At 68.6% G+C, this 16,887-nt stretch overlaps 3 protein-coding genes across 3 annotated transcripts; 1 reads left to right on the top strand and 2 right to left on the bottom strand.

Moving 5' to 3' along the window:
* Positions 1 to 14: 14 nt before the first annotated feature.
* Positions 15 to 1,188, bottom strand: LOC118701430 (7SK snRNA methylphosphate capping enzyme-like; the record flags this gene model as incomplete). The annotated part of the gene is given in 3 exon segments (XM_054518490.1): positions 15 to 995; positions 998 to 1,087; positions 1,090 to 1,188. Coding segments are annotated over 3 exon segments (1,170 nt in total), but the record flags the coding sequence as incomplete, so codon positions are not given.
* A 997-nt stretch (positions 1,189 to 2,185) lies between these two features.
* Positions 2,186 to 6,968, bottom strand: LOC118701431 (actin-like protein 6B). Its single transcript, XM_036406052.2, is given in 15 exon segments — positions 2,186 to 2,467; positions 2,544 to 2,628; positions 3,003 to 3,097; positions 3,191 to 3,271; positions 3,532 to 3,646; positions 3,725 to 3,786; positions 3,879 to 3,947; positions 3,949 to 3,969; positions 4,343 to 4,449; positions 4,819 to 4,913; positions 5,172 to 5,269; positions 5,388 to 5,488; positions 5,853 to 6,018; positions 6,292 to 6,368; positions 6,868 to 6,968. Coding segments are annotated over 15 exon segments (1,278 nt in total). The 5' UTR covers positions 6,893 to 6,968; the 3' UTR covers positions 2,186 to 2,386.
* Positions 6,969 to 7,107: 139 nt separating this feature from the next.
* Positions 7,108 to 9,169, top strand: LOC118701429 (ribonuclease P protein subunit p20-like). The gene is made up of 2 exons (XM_036406050.2): positions 7,108 to 7,427; positions 7,828 to 9,169. The coding sequence occupies exons 1-2, from the start codon at positions 7,342 to 7,344 to the stop codon at positions 8,345 to 8,347; spliced, it is 606 nt and encodes a 201-aa protein (XP_036261943.2). The 5' UTR covers positions 7,108 to 7,341; the 3' UTR covers positions 8,348 to 9,169.
* The last annotated feature ends 7,718 nt before the right edge of the window (positions 9,170 to 16,887 follow it).

Raw genomic sequence — 16,887 nt, 5'->3', positions numbered from 1 at the left:
CCCCGCTCTCTCACCGTGACGAACACCACGTTGTGCGGGAAATCGGCGGCCCCGGGCCCGTCGGGCGGCAGCTGCGGGGCGGCGATGGGGCCCCGGCTGGCCAAGAGCGCGGCGGGGAATCCCTTCCTGGGCGCCCCCGCGGCCTCGCCGTCCGCCCCCAGCCCCTCGGACAGGTAGTGGCGGATGTTCTGGCGCGCCGAGCGGATCAGCCGCCCGTCAATGTCCAGCCCCACCACCCTGGCGGGCGCCCAGCGCTTGGCGATGCTCAGCGTCAGGTGCCCCACGTTGCAGCCCACGTCCAGCACCTCCTTGCCCGCGAACCACTCGGGCCGCAGCGCCCGCAGCCGCGCGTCCTCCACGTCGGGGTTGCGGTACCCGTAGTATTTGCAGTAATTCCCGTACTGGAACTTGCGCACCTGGTGCCGCGGGCGCTGCGCCGCCTTACCGGGGGGTTTCGGCTTCTCGGTGGTGCTGGGAGGAGGAGGAGGAGGGCGAGGCCCCTCGGATTTGCTGCAAGTCCGTCGGCGCTTGCGGTGCCGGCCGGGGGCGGGCAGGGCGGCGGGGCACGGCGGGGGCGGTGGCGGCGGCGGAGGGTTCGGCGGGCCGGCGGGCTCCTCACCGGCGGTCCCGGCGGTCGCGGCGGTGCTGGCGGTACCGCCCCGCTGCTGCCCGCGGTGCCGGTGCCGGCGGCGGGCGCTCTTGGCGGGCGAGGCCAGGCGCAGCCCCTCACCGGGCGCGTTCAGGCTCAGCGGGTCCGTGATGTCCCGCGGCACCAGGATCTCCACGGGGTCGCGGCCGCGCTGCGGGAGCGGCGAAGACTGCGGGGTTCGGGCGTTCAGAGCCCGGCTGACCTCCTCGTCCAGCAGGCTGTTAAGGTTGAGCGGGTCGAAGATGTTCCCGCCGAGCAGGAACTCTGAGGGCAGCACCGGGCCGCACTCCGAGGCCGCGCGGCGCCGCCGCTTCCACGCCGGCTGCTTCGCCCCGCAGCTGCTGCGCGCCGCTTCCCGCCGCCACCGCCCGCGGCGCGGAGGCCATTGCGGGGCCGCGGCGGCTCGGGAGGCTCGGTCGGGGCCGCGGCGGCGGCGGGGGAGGAGGCGGCGGCGGCGGCGGCACCAGGAAGGCCTCAGGCGCCGCCGCCATGGCGGCCCGGCCCGCGCCTGCGCGCTGCGCCGCGCCGCCCCCGCGCATGCGCCGGCGGAGGGGGGGGGGTAGCGGGGGGAGCCGCACGCGCGGGGCCTCCGCGCCCGCCGCCTCCCGCCCGCGATGGCAGCGCCGCGGCGGCCCGCCGGGGCTTATATAGGAGAGGGCGGGGCTCAGCGCGGGAACGCCCACTGAAAGGGGAGGGGCGGCGGGGTTCGCCCAATAGGAGCGGCTGCGGGGCGCGCGGCGGCCAATCGCGAGAGTCGGCGCGCGGGGAGAGAGAGGGGGCCTCAGGAGCGGGGGGTGGCCGCGGGGAGTGCCTGCGCGGAGAGCGCGGGAGAACGCCGGACGGGGGGAAGGGCAGGAGGCACCGGGAGGATTTCGCTAAAGGCCTGAGGGGGGCGGCGAAGCGCGGGGAGGGGAACGGCGGGCGGCCGGAAGGCGGAACAGGCGGAGTAAGGCCGCCCTGCGCGGGGTCCTCACCGCGCGCGCGGAGGCTGCCGGCAGCTGGAGTCCGTGAGGGGGCCGCGCGTGCGCACTGCGGGTGCCTTTCCCCCCGCACACCCCCCCGTCCCCCTGTCCCCGTTCCAGCGCCGGTCTCTCCTTCGGCCGAGTACTCACGTCACCGTTCCGGGTCGTGACGTCACCGTTCCGGTTCGTGACGTCACCGAACCGGCTCTCTCTCTTCCTCCCTCCCCCCGCCCCACCCGCCCGGTAACGGAGCTCACGGGGCGCACGCGGGGTTCTCGCGAAAACGGCGGCGGGCAGTTCCCGCCGCGGCCGCAGGGGGGCGGTGCCGCCGCAGACGTCTCCGAGTTCTCGCGAGAGACCCGCGCGGCGTCTCGCGCACGCTCTCCCGCCCTTTCGCTGTCACGTGCCCTCGCGCCTGCGCAGCAGCGCCACCTGCCCCGGCACGTGCCGCCGCCCCACCCGTCACATGACCGGGCATCCGTTTTTTGAGGCGAAATCCGCCAGAATCGGTGAAAAAAACCCCGCCGCCCCACCCACGAACCGCCTCCACCGATCCCTGCCGCCACTGAGCCGGTTCCAGGTGGGTTGTGCGGGTTTTAATGGATTCCTGGTCGATTTTCCCCTCAGGTTCCCTCAGATCCCCTCAAGGCTCCTTCAGGACCCCTCAGGTTCCCTCAGGGCCCTTCAGATGCCCTCAGATCCCTTCAGGACCCCTCAGGTTCCCTCAAATCCCCTCAAGGCTCCTCAGGGTCCTTCAGGTTCCCCTCAGATTCCCTCAGGGGCACTTGCGCTCCACGCACTGCTTCCCGCCCTCCTCGTACTCCTGCTTGGAGATCCACATCTGCTGGAAGGTGCCCTGCAGGGAATTTGGGGCCGTTTTGAGGGGTCCCTCGTGGGGGGACCCCCGGCTCCCCCTGGAGCCCCGTACTCACCAGCGAGGCCAGGATGGAGCCTCCGATCCAGGGGCTGAAGCGCCGCTCCATGGTGCTGTTGCTGGCGATGAGCTTCAGGCGCATGCTCTGGGAGAGGGGGGTTACTGGGAGCACTGGGAGCCACTGGGGAACGGCTGTGAACCACTGGGGGCAACTGGGGGAACAGCTATGAACCACTGGGGGCACTGGCAGCACTGGAGATATTGGGTGTGACTGGGAAACCACCACAGGAGTGACTGGGAGTGACTGGTGATAACTGGGAGAAACTCTGAGGCCCAGTCTGGTTCCCCCCCACCCCCAAATGTCCCTCAGAGGGGTTTGGGGTCCCCCCATCCCAACATCAGGGGGTCTCTCCCAGGCAGAATTTGGGGTTTTGTTCAGTCCCCCCTTCCCAAATTGTGGGGGTCCCTCACAGGGGGGGTTTGGGGTCCCCATCCCGGGGGTCCCAGGGTCCCTCACCGGGGCGTTTTCTGGGCCAGCTCGCGGTTCAAGCGGTCAGTGAAGCCCTGCAGCAGCGTGTTCCCGCCGGTGACAATGACACTGCCATAGAGACCCTGGAGGGGACACGGGGACAGGGATGTGGGGAGGGGTCCCTGCCGCCCCCCCTGGACCCCCCCCCCCGGGCCCCCCGGCGCCCCCAGACCCACGGGCCGGATGTCGATGTCACACATCCCGATGCTGGTGGTCACCACGTGTCCCACGCCCAGCATGGTGTTCCCCGAGAGGCCCTGGGGAAAAAACAGGGGGGTCAGGGGGTCCCAAAACCCCCCCGGGAACCCACAAACCTCCTGGGACCCCCAAACCCCCCCCCAGGGACCCTCAAACCTTGACACTGGAAGAGTCAGTAGGGCAGAACTCAGGGCATGGGGGTCTCCTAAACCCCCCAGGACTGCAAACCCCACCTCAGAGACCCCTCAGGACCCCAAACACCCCTCAGAGACCCCAACCCCCCCCTCAGAGACCCCCCCCAGGACCCCCAAGCCCAGACCTTGACATTGGAGGGGTCGAAGAGCCCCTCAGGGATGCGCAGCCGCTCGGCCCCGTAGTCGGTGTTGTACCCGTTGGGCATCTCGTAGTGCACCGTGGGCATCTGCGCCGCCACCCTGCGGTGACAACGGCCGAGTTTGGGGTCCCCCCCACCCCAAAATTCCCCCCAAAACCCCCCCAGACCCGGCACTCACTGCTCATCATAGGGGGAGTCCGAGACCTGCAGCACCGAGGCCTGGAAGTCCTGGATCACCTCCTGCGGGGACCCCAAAAAATGGGGTGGGACACCCAAATCCCCCTCGGGGACCCCAAAATCCCACTCGGGGACCCCCAAACCCCCCATCTCACGTTGCAGGTGAAGTTGTGCCAGGATTTGGACACCTGGGGTAGCTTCTCCTTCTTCTTCCAGCTCGGGGGGGGCCCCTTCCCGCACCGGCTCCTGCAGGGGGAGAAGCCGCGGCCATGGGGGCGTGGCCGAGGAGAAAAGGGCGTGGTTTGGGAGTAATAATGCAAAAGGAAAGGGGAGGAGCCTCCCCTGGGTGGGGGTAAGAGGAGTCTAAGGGTGATGTCACTCAGGGGGTGGGGCTAAATGGTAGCACTGTCCAATGAGGGGTGTGATCTCAAAGAGGCGGAGCTAGGGGAAAAGCCCACCCCAAAATGGGCGGACCTAAAATTTAGTCTGCTCAGAAAGGGGTGGAGCTAAATGAGGCCACCCCAAAAAGGATGGGACTAAGCATAACCCCACCCACAAGTGGGAGGAGCATTGTGTGTGGCCCAACCCTCCCTGATTGGCCGCCCTTAGCCCCGCCCACCTTGGCGGCGATCATGTAGGGGGGCACGATGTCGATGTTGAGCTCCTGGAAGAGCTCCCGGCACTGCATGGAGATGAAATCCCCGGCCAGCGGCGACTTGACGATCCCTGCGGGGCGGGGCCGGCGTCAGGCCACGCCCACCCTCACCTGCCACAGGTGGGCGCTCACCTGGCTGGGGGGGCGGGGGGGGGGTGGCCATTGTGGTTGTTCCGGGTAAGCTGTCACCTGTGCCAGGTGTGTCCTGCGTGTGTTCTCACCTCTCCCAGGTGTGTCCCTGGTGCTCCTCCCCTGCCTGGGTGTGTCCCAGCTGTGTTCTCACCTGCCCCAGGTGTGTCCTGCGTGTGTTCTCACCTGTCCCAGGTGTGTCCCTGGTGCTCTCACCTTGCTGCAGGATGTACCCAATGTGCCCCCCCTACTCCAGGTGCGTCCCAGGTGTGTCCCAGGTTCTCTCTCACCTGTCCCAGGTGTGCTCTCACCTTGCTGCAGGATGTAGCCGTCGTGCACGGGGATGGCCGTGGTGTGGGTGGCGCCCGAGTCCAGCACCAGCCCCGTGCTGCGCCCATTGGCAAAGCTGAGCCCGGGGTCAAGGGGGCACAACGGGGGCGGGACCCCGCCCTGGCCACACCCACTGGCCACGCCCAACCTCTCCTGGCCACGCCCAGCCCTGCTGGACACACCCAGCCCCGTGCTGCACCCATTTGCTCAGCTGAGCCGGGGGTCAAGGGGCACAACGGGGACACCCGGGGGGGACACAGGGTGATCCCGAGGTGACACGAAGGTGACACAGGGGTGGCACTATGGTGACACTCAGGTGCCACAGCAGGGATACGCGGTGAGCACGGCCGTCTTGCAGAGGAAGAAGGCCGGGATGTTGTAGTGCTCAAACATGAGCTCCGTCAGCTTCTCCCGCTTGGCTCGCGTGTTCCACTGCCACACAGGGGGGACAGGGGGACACTGGGGACACCCGGGGCACACTGGGGACAGCCAGGTCACACCTGGGGACGCCCAGGGGGCACCGGGGAGGGGACAGCCGTGTCACACCTACCGGCGCCTCGGACATGAGCACCGGGTGCAGCCCCGGCTCCGACTTGACGTGCTTGCCGTAGGTGTGGTCCAGGATGGCCTGGAAGCACTCCCAGTCCTCAACTGCGGACATTGGGGACATTGGGGACATTGGGGACACGCAGGCCGGGGCACGACAGCCACCCCCAAGACTCCCAACCCGATCCCTGAGACCCCCAGGCCCTGGTGTCCTCCTGTGCCTCTCCGTGTGCCCCAATGTCCCCAAATGTCCCTGTGCTGTCCCCCCACCTTCCCCCCGTGTCCTCCCGTGCCTCTCCGTGTGCCCCAATGTCCCCAAATGTCCCTGATCTCTCCTCGTGTCCCCTGCAGTCCCCTTGGTGCCCACACATTGCTCTGTGTCCCCCCATGTCCCCAGTGTCCCGACTGTCCCCAGTTCCCCCCATGTCCCCCCATGTCCCCAGTGTCCCCCCAATGTCCCCACACTCACTCATGCCGTTCTTGAGGGGGGACAGGACCTCGACGCCCTCGCGGGCCACGTGCAGCGCGTTGGTGTCGATGTAGTACACCTTGCCACCCTTCTTGTCCTTGTCCCCGTCCAGCTCCAGGGACACCTCGTCCGGGGACAGCAGCCCCACGGTGGTGGGGAAATCCGCCTGGGGACAGCGAGGGGACAGTGCCACCACCTTGGGGACAGGGCCTGGGGGTGGCCCTGAGGACATCGTGGCCATGGGGGTGGTGGCATTGTCACCACCATGGGGACGTTGGCCTAGGGTGGCCTCGGGGACACCATGGCCGTGGAGATGGTGGCACTGTCACCACCATGGGGATGGCATGCTGGGGACACGGCGGCCCCGTCTGTCCGGGGGGGTGTGGCAGGGACACGGGGGGGACACCGAGGGGACAGGAGGGGCCGCGGTGCCACTGACCTTGGGACAGTCCTCGCCGGCATAGCCCGCGCGCACCGAGAAGGAGCCGATGTCGAACACCAGGGCCCCGACCTCGTCTGGGGAGGGGACACGGCGGTGACACGATGGTGACACCAGGACAATGAGGGCACCCCCGGGCCAGTGACAGCCCCCCGGGACGCCCCCAGGACATTGAGGGGACAGCAGGACCCCCCAGGACAGTGATACCCCCCCGGAATTGAGGGGACGGGGACACGACGGTGACACCAGGACCCCCAGGACAATGAGACCCCCCCGGGACACCCCCCTCACATTGAGGGACAGTGACGGTGACACCGGGACCCCCCCGGGACAATGAGCCCCCCGTACGCCCCCCTCACATTGAGAGGACGGGGACACGGCGGTGACACCGGGAGCCCCCCCGACCCCCACCTCACAGTGGGGGGACACAACGGTGACACCGGGACCCCCCCGAACCCCCGGGGACCCCCCCATGCCCCACCCCTTTACCCCCCTGCCGCCTTAGCCCCGCCCCTCCCGCCGTGACCACGCCCCCCGCGGTAGCCCCGCCCCCGGGGCCTGGCCCCGCCCCGTTACCGCCGCCGTAGACGCCGCCGCTCATGGCCGCGTTCAGCACCGGGACAGCGCCGGCCGGGGGAGGGGGCGGGGCCCCGCCCGCGGCCAATCAGCGCCCGCCGTGCGGCGCGCGCGCCCATTGGCCGCCATGGCGGCGCTTAAAGGGGCCGCGGCCCTTTGTTAACCGCGAGGGGGCGTGGTCTGTGCAGCGAGGCCCCTCCCCTTTGTGGGCATGGCTGTGTGGGCATCTGTCTGTGAAAAGGGGCGTGGTTTCCCTTAAGCCACTCCCACGCAATCATCCCCGCTGATTAACTAAAAAATTAACGGTTTTTATTAATTAAAAACCCCCAAAATGGCGGATCCGAGGGGGGCGGGGCTCGTGCACGATGGGAGGGGGCGGAGCGCCCCCTGTCGGCCCTAAAAAACCCTAAAAACACCCCAAAAAACGCTCCCTGGCGCGCGGGGGGGCCGTGGTTCGGTGTGGGCGGTGTTTATATGGGCGTGTCCGCGCCGATGCGGGGCGTGGCTCGGGGGGAGGCGTGGCCTCGTAGCGGAAGCGGCGGCGGCGCGGGACGCGCGAGGTTCGGGGGGGGGGGATTTTGGGGAGGGGGCCCTGGGGCGGGTTCCGGGGGGTTTGGGGGGGGGTCTAGGGGTGGGTTCAGTGTCGGGGGGGAGGTTGGGGGGTCACGGGGAGGGTCAGGGGGTCACGGGGGGTCACGGGCGGTTTTGGGGGAGTCTGGGGGGGGAGTTCGGGGTGTGGGGAGGGTCCCGGGTTCCTCCTCTGACTCCCCCTCCCCATTTTCCCGCCTCTGCCCAGAATGTCCTCGGGGGAGGAGGTCACGGTGGGTTTGGGGGGGTCTGGGGGCGGTTGTGGGGTCTAGAGGGGGTGTTCGGGGTGTGGGGGAGGTTCGGGGGTTCCCGGGGGGGTTCCGGGATGCCCCCATGACGCCCCCTCCCCATTTCCCCCCCCCCCCTCCCCAGAATGTCTTCGGGCCGCTCCGCAGCTCCGTCCCCGCCGCCGGGGGCGCTCCCCGGGCCCCCCTCGCGCCGCCGCCGCCGTGCCCCGCCCCCCCCGGGGCCAGCCCCCCCTACCCCGGGCTCCCCCCCCCCCTCCGCCGCCGCCGCCGCCGCCGTCCCGGGCAGCAATGACGTGTTCGTGACGTCACGCTCGGATTTCCGGGCGCAGCTGCGGCGCTGCCAGCGGCTCCTGGCGCCGGGCGGGGGTCCCGGGGGGGCTCCCGGGGAGCTGCGGCTGCACGGGCTGGGGCTCGCCGTGCCCCGCACCATCAACCTGGCGCTGCAGCTGCAGGCGGGCGCGGGCGGCGCGCTGCGGCTGCACGCCAGCACCTCCTCCGTGCCCCTCCGGGACCACCGGCACCGGCACCGCGAGCGCCACCGCGAGCGCCCCGACAGCGCCGACAGCGGGGACGGCGACGGGGACAACCCGCGGCACAACTCGGCCATCCACATCCGGCTCTGCAGGGAGGCGCCCTGCGCGTGAGGGGGGCCCGGGACCACCCCCACCCTACGGGGGTCCCCAAAATCCCCCCGGAACCTGCCCGGGGCCGGTCACGGTCACCCGGAACCCGCAAGGACTTGGGGACACCGAGATGCCAGCAACGGGTCCAGAGCGCCGTGAGCTGGAGCCACCATGATGTCACCCTGAGCTCTCGATGTCACTGCAAGCTCTCAGTGTCACCCTGAGCCCACAATGTCACCCCAGGCCCCTCGGTGTCACCCTGAGCCTCTGGATGTCACCCCAAGCCCTCGAGGTCATTTCGGGTCCCTTGGTGTCACCCCAAGCCCTCGGTGTCACCCTGAGCCTCTGGATGTCACCCCAAACTCTCAGTGTCACCCCAAGCCCTCGTTGTCACCCCAGGCCCCTCGGTGTCACCCTGAGCCTCTGGATGTCACCCCAAGCCCTCGATGTCATTTCGGGTCCCTTGGTGTCACCCCAAACCATCGATGTCACCCCAAGCTCTCGGTGTCACCCTGAGCCTCTGGATGTCACCCCAAACTCTCAGTGTCACCCCAAGCCCTCGTTGTCACTCCAGGCCCCTCAGTGTCACCCCAAACCATCGATGTCACCCCAAGCTCTCGGTGTCACCCCAAGCCCTCGGTGTCACCCTGAGCCTCTGGATGTCACCCCAAGCTCTCAGTGTCACCCTGAGCCTCTCGATGTCACTCTGGGCCCTCGATGTCACTCCAAGGCCTCGATGTCACCCCAAACCCTTGGTGTCACCCCAAGCCTCCCCACAGCAGCCTGGAGACTTTGGGGGGAACACAGGGAGGTGACACCCCAATAAAGGCGGTGGCAGCAGCAGTAACGCCTCAGGGTTTTTGGGGGGGATTTGGGTTTTTTGGGGATTTTGGGGCGACTGTTGGGGTTTTTTGGGACAGGCTGGGAGGCGGGACTGGGGCTTCCTCTGCGTCACCGGTGACATTTGGGGCAGGAAACCCCCAGGTGACAATGGGGGCCCCAGGGGACCTGGCGGGGGGGACAGGGAGAGGGTCCGGGTGACAACGGGGGGGGACCCAGGTGACAAAGAGGGACCCCAGGGGGGAAATGTGGGGACTTGGGGGGGGGTCCAGGTGACACTGAGGACATTAAAGGTGCACGGGGGAGGGGGAAATGAGGGGGACCCTGGTGACACAGGGACACCCGAGTGACAAAAGGGACACCCAGGTGACAAAGGCACCGCCAGGTGACCAGAGGGGGCTCCCGGTGACCGGGGGTCCCCCAGGCTGTCCCCGGGCCGTCCCCGCCGTGCGGGGCTGTCCCTGCCCGGGGGGGGGGACACACCGGGGGGACCCTTTGGCGTCGGTGACGTCGCTGTCGCTGTCGCCGTCCCCCCGCCCCCGGGTGCCCTTTGGCCCCGCTGGCGCCGGAGCCGCGGCCGGGCTGTGCGGAGCCGCACGTACGGCCTGGCAGGGGGCCCGTGTCACCTCCGGGTCCCCCGTGTCACCTCCGTGTCACCTGGGTGTCCCGCGCGTCCCCCGCCGCGCCCCCCGTGCCCGCCGCGTCGCCTCCGCTCTGCCCGTGTCCCCCCCTCCATGTCCCCCGTGTCGCCTCCCGTCCCCTCGGCCCTGCCCGTGTCCCCCCCCCGCCCCTCCATGTCCCCCGGGCCGGGGGGTCCCCGGGGCCGCCCCCGGGGCCGCGGTGGCGCTGCCGGCGGGGACGGTGACGGCGACAGTGACGCTGCCCCATTGTTCGGCCGCTTCCGCCGGGCCCGGGGGGATCCCGGGATCCCCCGGCCTGGCGCGTCCCCGTGTCCCCGCTCGCGTGTCACCGCGCTCCCACGGCCCGGGGGTGTCCCCGAGTCGCCGTCCCCGCGTCCCCATCCCCGTGTCGCCGTCCCCGTGTCGCCGTCCCCGTGTCGCCGTCCCCGTGTCCCCCCATGCCGATGTCGCCATCCCCGCGCCCGCTCTGCCACCGCCGTGTCCCCACTTCTGTCCTCGTCCCCTCTTTCCCCGTCCCGCACCTCCGTGCCCGGGACCTTGTCGCCGTGTGCCCCCCATGGCACTCTCCCTGTACCCCATCCCTGTCCCCGTGTGTCCCCAACTCCCCGTGCCCCTGTCCCCACTTCTGTCTCCATCTGCATGTCGGGCTCCTTGTCCCTGCGTGTCCCTGTGTGTCCTTGTGTCCCCGTGTCCCCACCCTGACCCCCACTGTGTCCCCCCACGTGTCCCCACACCTCTGTGCCCAACCCCCCGTGCCTGTGTCCCTCTTTCTCCGTGTCCCTCTGTCCCCTCCACGTCCCCTCCATGTCCGCTCCGTGTCCCTCCTCCTGTCCCCACGCCTCCGTGCCCGGCTCCCCATCCTCGTGTCACCCCGTGTCCCCCTGTCCCGCGCTGTCATCCTATCCCTGTGTCCCCCTTTTCCCTATGTCCCCGTGTCCCCTCCGTGCCCAGCTCCCCACGTCCCCGTGTCCCCCCGTGTCCCCCCATTCACCATCCCCGTCTCACCCCTTTTTCTTGTCCCATGTCCATCTGTCCCCCCCGTGTCCCCCCCGTGTCCCCCGGTGTCCCCGTGTCCCCCATCCCCCTGTCCCCGTGTCCCCCCATGTCCTCCCTGTGTCTCCCCCGTGTCCCTCCATTCCCAGCCCCCCCTCCCGGTGTCCCCCCGTCCCCGCCGTGTCCCCGCCGTGTCCCCCCATTCCGAGCCCCCCATCCCCGTGTCCCCGCCATGTCCCGCCCATATCCCCCCATTCCCACACCTCCGTGCCTGGCTCCTCACGTCCCCGTGTCCCCCCCTGCCGGTGTCCCCCCCTCCCGGTGTCCCCGCGGTGTCCCCCCGCCTGTCCGGCGCCCGGGGGTGGCCCGTGGCCAGGGGCCGACGTGCTGCGCCCGGCGCTGCCTTTTCCTCGACGGTCTGGGGGGGGCGGCGGGGGGAGCGGATGGAAACCCCCCCCCCCAAGGGCCCTTCCGGCCCCGCGGCCCCTCGGATCAAACATTAACCGGGGCCGGGGCCGGGGGACGCGGCGGGGACGGGACAGCCCCGGGACGGCCACCAGGGACCCCCGGGCCATGAGCAGCCGGCCATGGGGGCGGCGGGTGAGCGGGGGGCGCCGGGGGGGGACAGGTGTGCCGGGGGGGCCCAGGTGTGCCCGAGGGTCCCAGGTGTGCTGCGGGGGGTCCCAGGTGTGCGGGAAGGGGTCTCACGCGTGCGTTTGGGGGTCCCAGGTGTGCCGGGGGGGCCCAGGTGTGCGGGGGAGGGGGGACACCCACGTGTGCGGCGGCACCGGGAGGGGCGGGGGCGCAGGTAACAGCCGGGGGTCTCGCGGGGGGGCGAGTTTGGGGGTGCCCAGGTGCGTCCCGCGCGCTCAGGCGGCCGGCGGGGACACAGGTGTGGGGGGGACACCACGCGGGGGGGGGGGTCCCAGGTGTGTCGGGGGTCCCGGGGGCCACCGAGAGCCCGGGAAGTTCTGGGGGGCGGGGCACTCAGGGGAGGGGGGCACTCGGGTGGAGGGGGGAACGCTCAGGTGAGGGGGGAACGCTCAGGTGAGGGGGGGTCTCCGGTATCCCTGGGCCGGGGGGTCCCGGGGGTTGGGGGGCTGTCCCCGTGCCCCGGGGCTGTCCCCGTGTCCCCATTCCCGGGATGTCCCCGTGTCCCGGGGCTGTCCCCGTGTCCCCATTCCCGGGATGTCCCCGTGCCCCGGGGCTGTCCCCGTGTCCCCATTCCTGGGATGTCCCCGTGTCCCCATTCCCGGGATGTCCCCGTGTCCCCATTCCCGGGATGTCCCCGTGTCCCGGGGCTGTCCCCGTGTCCCCATTCCCGGGATGTCCCCGTGCCCCGGGGCTGTCCCCGTGTCCCCATTCCTGGGATGACCCCGCTGACCCCCGTGTCCCCCAGGGCTGTGCTCGCTGCTGCTGCTGCTGCTGCTGTTGGGGGTCCCGGGGCGCCCCCAGCCCCGCCCCGAGGGCCCCCCCTCGCTCTGCGACCCCCGAGTGATGGAGCGCTTCATCCTGGAGGCGCGCGACGCCGAGCGCGGCACGGTGAGGGGACAGCGGGGACAGCCGGGGACAGAGGGGACAGCGGGGGGCTTGGAGACAGTGGGGACATCGGGGACAGCGGGGACAGCGGGGACAGCGGGGACAACCGGGGACAGAGGGGACAACCGGGGGGACTTGGGAACAGCGGGGACATCTGGGGGTGTGGGGACATCGGGGGGCTCAGGGACATTTGGGGGCTTGGGGACATTGGGGACATTGAGGGGCGTGGGGACATTGAGGGGCGTGGGGACATCGGGGACATTTGGGGGGGCTTGGGGACATTTCGGGGGGCTGGGGACACAGGCGGGGTCCCCTCGGTCACCGTGTCCGTCCCCCCCAGGCCGGGTGCGGCCCCCACTGTGACCTCCCCGAGGCCGTCGCTGTCCCCGACCCCGGCGTCAACTTCAACCTGTGGCGGAGCCTGGACGTGAGTGGGAATGGGGGAAAATACCGGGAAATCGGGAAAAATGGGGGAAATGGGGGGAAAGACCCGGGAAATCGGGAAAAAACGGGGGAAATCCCAGGAAATGGGGGAAAAGGGGGGAGATGGGGAAAAATGGGGAGGGGGGGAACCCGGGAGATCGGGAAAAATTGGGAGAAATGGGGGGAAATCGGGAAAAAATGGGGGAAATCCCGGGAAATCGGGAAAAAATGGGAAAAATGGGGAAGAACAGGGAAAATCAATGAAAATCGGGGAAAGTCGGGGAAAATGGGGAAAAATCAGGGAAAATTGGAGAAAATCGGGGAAAGTCGGCGAAAAATCGGGGGAAAATCAGAGAAAATTGGGAAAAGTCGGGGAAAATCAGGGGAAAATCAGGGGAAAATCAGCTGAGATCGGGAAGAATTGGGAAATATCGCGGAAAAAATCAGGGAAAGTCGGGAAAAATCGGGAAAAAATTGGGGGAAATCGGGAAAAGTCGGGGAAAAGTCGGGGGAAAATTGGGGGGAAAAATTGGAGAAAATCAGGGAAAAATCGGGAAAAATCGGGGAAAAATCGGGGGAAATCGGGAAAAATCGGGGCACAAGTCCCCCCGTGACCCCGTCCCGGTGCGGCAGGCGGGGTCCCGCGCGCTGGAGGTGGCCCGGGGCCAGGCGGCGCTGGCGGCCGCGGTGCTGCGGGCGCGGGAGCTGCTGCGGGACCCGCGGCTGCGGCCGAGCCTGGACCGAGCGTACGGAGCCGCGCGGAGCCTGGCGCGGCTGCTGCGGGGGCTGCCCGCGCCGGTAACCGGGGGATTTGGGGGGAAATTGGGGGATTTGGGGGGTTTATGGGGGTCCCGAGGGGGTTTGGGGTCTGGCCAGGCTGCTGCGGGGGCTGCCCGCGCCGGTAACCGGGGAAACGGGGGGAAATTGGGGGGATTTGGGGGTTTGGGGGTTTGGGGGTATTTATGGAGGTCCTGAGTGGGTTTAGGGGGGATTTAGGGAGGTTTGGGTTAGGGTGAGGCTTAGGGGGATTTGGGAGGAGGTTGGGGGGAGGTTTGGGGAGTCTTGGGGGGAAACGGGGGGGAATTTGGGGAGGTTTGGAGGGTCCTGGAGGGGTTTGGGAGGAATTTCGGGAAGTTTGGGGGGATTTTTGGGGGTCTTGGGGGGAGTTGGGGGGTCCTGGGGGGTGTTTGGGGGAGATTTGGGGGGTCCTGGGAGGATTTGAGTGAGATTTAGGGGGGTTTGAGGGGCTCCAGTGGGGTTTGGGGATTTTTGGCAGTCCGGGGGTTTTTGGGGGGAGTTTTGAGTTTTTCGGGTTTTTGAGGGCCTGGGGGCGGTCCGTCCTCCCCTGACCCCGCCCCCTCCCTCAGGCCACGCCCCCGCCGTCGCCCCCCGCCCCCGTGCGGGTCCGGACCCTCCCCCGGCTCCTGGGGGTCCTGAGCCGCTTCCTGCGCGGGAAGGTGCGGCTGTACCTGGCCGACACCTGCCCCAGGTGAGCTGTCAATCAACGGAGACAGCTGTCAATCATCGCTGGAGACAGCTGTCAGTCACTGCTGGCCGACACCTGCCCCAGGTGAGCTGTCAATCAACGGAGACAGCTGTCAATCATCGCTGGAGACAGCTGTCAGTCACTGCTGGCCGACACCTGCCCCAGGTGAGCTGTCAATCAACGGAGACAGCTGTCAATCATCGCTGGAGACAGCTGTCAGTCACTGCTGGCCAACACCTGCCCCAGGTGAGCTGTCAATCAATGGAGACAGCTGTCAATCATTGGATACAGCTGTCAGTCATCGCTGGATACAGCTGTCAGTCATCAGCGGAGATAGCTGTCAATCATTACCATCAGCAACTGTCAATCATCACCAGAGACGGCTGTCATTCACCGGAGATAGCTGTCAATCACTTAGAGAGACAGCTGTCAATCATCACCGGAGACAGCTGTCAATCAGAACCGGAAGCTGTCAATCATCACAGAGCACTGCTGGCCATCATTGTCACCAGCTGTCAATCATCATCTGCAGCTGTCAGTCACTGTCCATAACTCTCAGCACTGTCAGCTGTCAATCAGCATGCAGAGCTGCCAGTCATCATCAGCTGCTGTCAATGATCATCAGCTGTCAATCATCACTGTCAGCTGTCAATCATCAGCAGCAGCTGCCAATCATCATGGACCCCCCCCCGATCACCAGGACTGTCAGCTATCAATCACCAGGACTGTCAGCTGTCAATCACCAGCACCAGGAGCCGTCAGCACCCCCTCCCCTCCCCCCGGCACGTTGCACGTGCCGGCAGGTGATTGACAGCTGTCAATCATTCCCCCCCCCGCCTGAGCGCCCTGGGCTGCCCAGGCCCCGCGGGTGATTGATTGACAGCTGTCACTCAGGGGAGACCCCGCCCCCTCCTATGTAACTTAATGCAAACACGAGAATATTTATGAGAGCCCCGCCCCGAGAATGCCTGCGCCGGGACCCCCAAATAACCTGGGACCCCCAAATAACCCGGGACCCCCAAACCGGGACCCCCAAATAACCCGGGACCCCCAAACCGGGACCCCCAAACTGGGACCCCAAATATCTCACGGGACCCCCGAACCGGGATCCCTAAAATTGGGATCCCCAAACCATTTGGGACCCCCAAACTGGGACCCCCAAATGCACCGGGACCCCCAAATTCCATGGGATCCAAAACCGGGACCCCAAATAACCCGGGACCCCCCCAAACCCTCTGAGCCGCCCCTCGAACGTCCCTGACCCCCCCAAATCCCCCCCAAATCCCCCCGAAATCCCCCCGGGCTCGCCCAATCCCCGCCGGGACCGGGCGGCGCCGGGGCGGAGCCTCCTTTGACCACGCCCCTACCAAATCCACACACGTTTCTTCACAAACCACGCCCCTTTCCCGGCACCGCTGGCCACGCCCCTCCTCAAACTACACGCATTTATGATCAAAGCACGCCCCTTTTCCGGCACCTCTGGCCCCGCCCCCCGATCAGGCCCCGCCTCTTTTTCTCACCTCTGGGGGCGGGGCCAGCGCGGCTCCGGCGGCCGCGGGTGAGCGGGGCCGGGGATTTGGGGCATTTTGGGGCATTTTGGGCATTTTGGGGGATTTTGGGTTCTTTGGGGGGCTCAGGAGGGTTTGGGGTCAGCCCAGGGGCGCTCGGGGGGGCTTTGAGGGCGGGGGGGGCCCGGTTTGGGGTGGGGGAGGGGCAAAGCCCGCAGGGGGCAAAGTCTGACCTGGGAGGGGGGGGGGAAGGGCAGCACCCGGGGACCCCCGGGACCCCCCCAGGGACCCCAAAATACCCCGGGAGACCCCAAAACAGCCCCAGAGTCCCCAGAACACCCCCGGGAACCCCTCAGAGGCTGCAAAACACCCCAAGAGACCCCAGAGACCCCAAAACACCCCCGTGACCCCTCTAGGGACCCCAAAACACCCCCGGGACCCCTCTGAGCCCCTCTTGGGCTCCTCCCCAGACCCCCAGGACCCCCCTGACCCCCCCCCGGGACCCCCAGACCCCCCGGTTGCCATGGAGATGCTGCGACGCTGCTTCCACGGACCGGTAAAGCCCCTCCTCCTCTCCTCCTGCCCCATTTTGGGGGTCCTGACCCCTCCCCTCCGTTTAAGGGGGGTCCTGGACCCTCCCCCTCCCCATTTCGGGGGTCCTGACCCCCCCCCAGCCCCCCGGGGGGGGTCCCGTCTCGTATTCCCGGCACAGAAACCCCCGGGGGGAGGAAGAGGAGGAGGAGGAGGAGGGGGCGGAGCCAATGGTGCGGCTGCCCCGCCCCCGGACACGCCCCCGGCGCAGCCCACGCCCCTGGCTCCACCCCCTGGCCACGCTGGCCCTGGGCTCGGCCACGGCGTTCCTATTGGGTACGGGAGCCCGAGGCCACGCCCATCGGGGGGCTCTTCCTCTCTGTGATCCCGCCCCCTGTTGTCCTGCCTATCTCTGACTCTGCCCCCTGTGGCCCCGCCCCCAGGGCTGTTGGTGGCGGGCCTCGGCCACACCCCCTGCAGGGGCGGGGCTGTAGGGGCGGGGCCTCTACCGGGAGGCTCCACCCCAGAATTGGTTTGGGGCGGGGCCAGCACGGAGGCTCCGCCCCCCCGGCCCCGCCTGCGAGAGCTGCTGAGGCGACA

The sequence above is a fragment of the Molothrus ater genome, unplaced genomic scaffold (assembly GCF_012460135.2).
Source record: "Molothrus ater isolate BHLD 08-10-18 breed brown headed cowbird unplaced genomic scaffold, BPBGC_Mater_1.1 matUn_MA670, whole genome shotgun sequence".
Classification (NCBI taxonomy): domain Eukaryota; kingdom Metazoa; phylum Chordata; class Aves; order Passeriformes; family Icteridae; genus Molothrus; species Molothrus ater.
This window is presented reverse-complemented; position numbering and strand designations above follow the sequence as displayed.

Bases quoted from the DNA above. Each gene is read 5' to 3' on its own strand.
- LOC118701429 (XM_036406050.2), top strand. From the start codon at position 7,342: ATGGGCGTGTCCGCGCCGATGCGGGGCGTGGCTCGGGGGGAGGCGTGG. The intron at 7,428-7,827 runs GTTCGGGGGGGG...CCCCCTCCCCAG, and splicing joins GGCGGCGCGGGACGCGCGAG to AATGTCTTCGGGCCGCTCCG.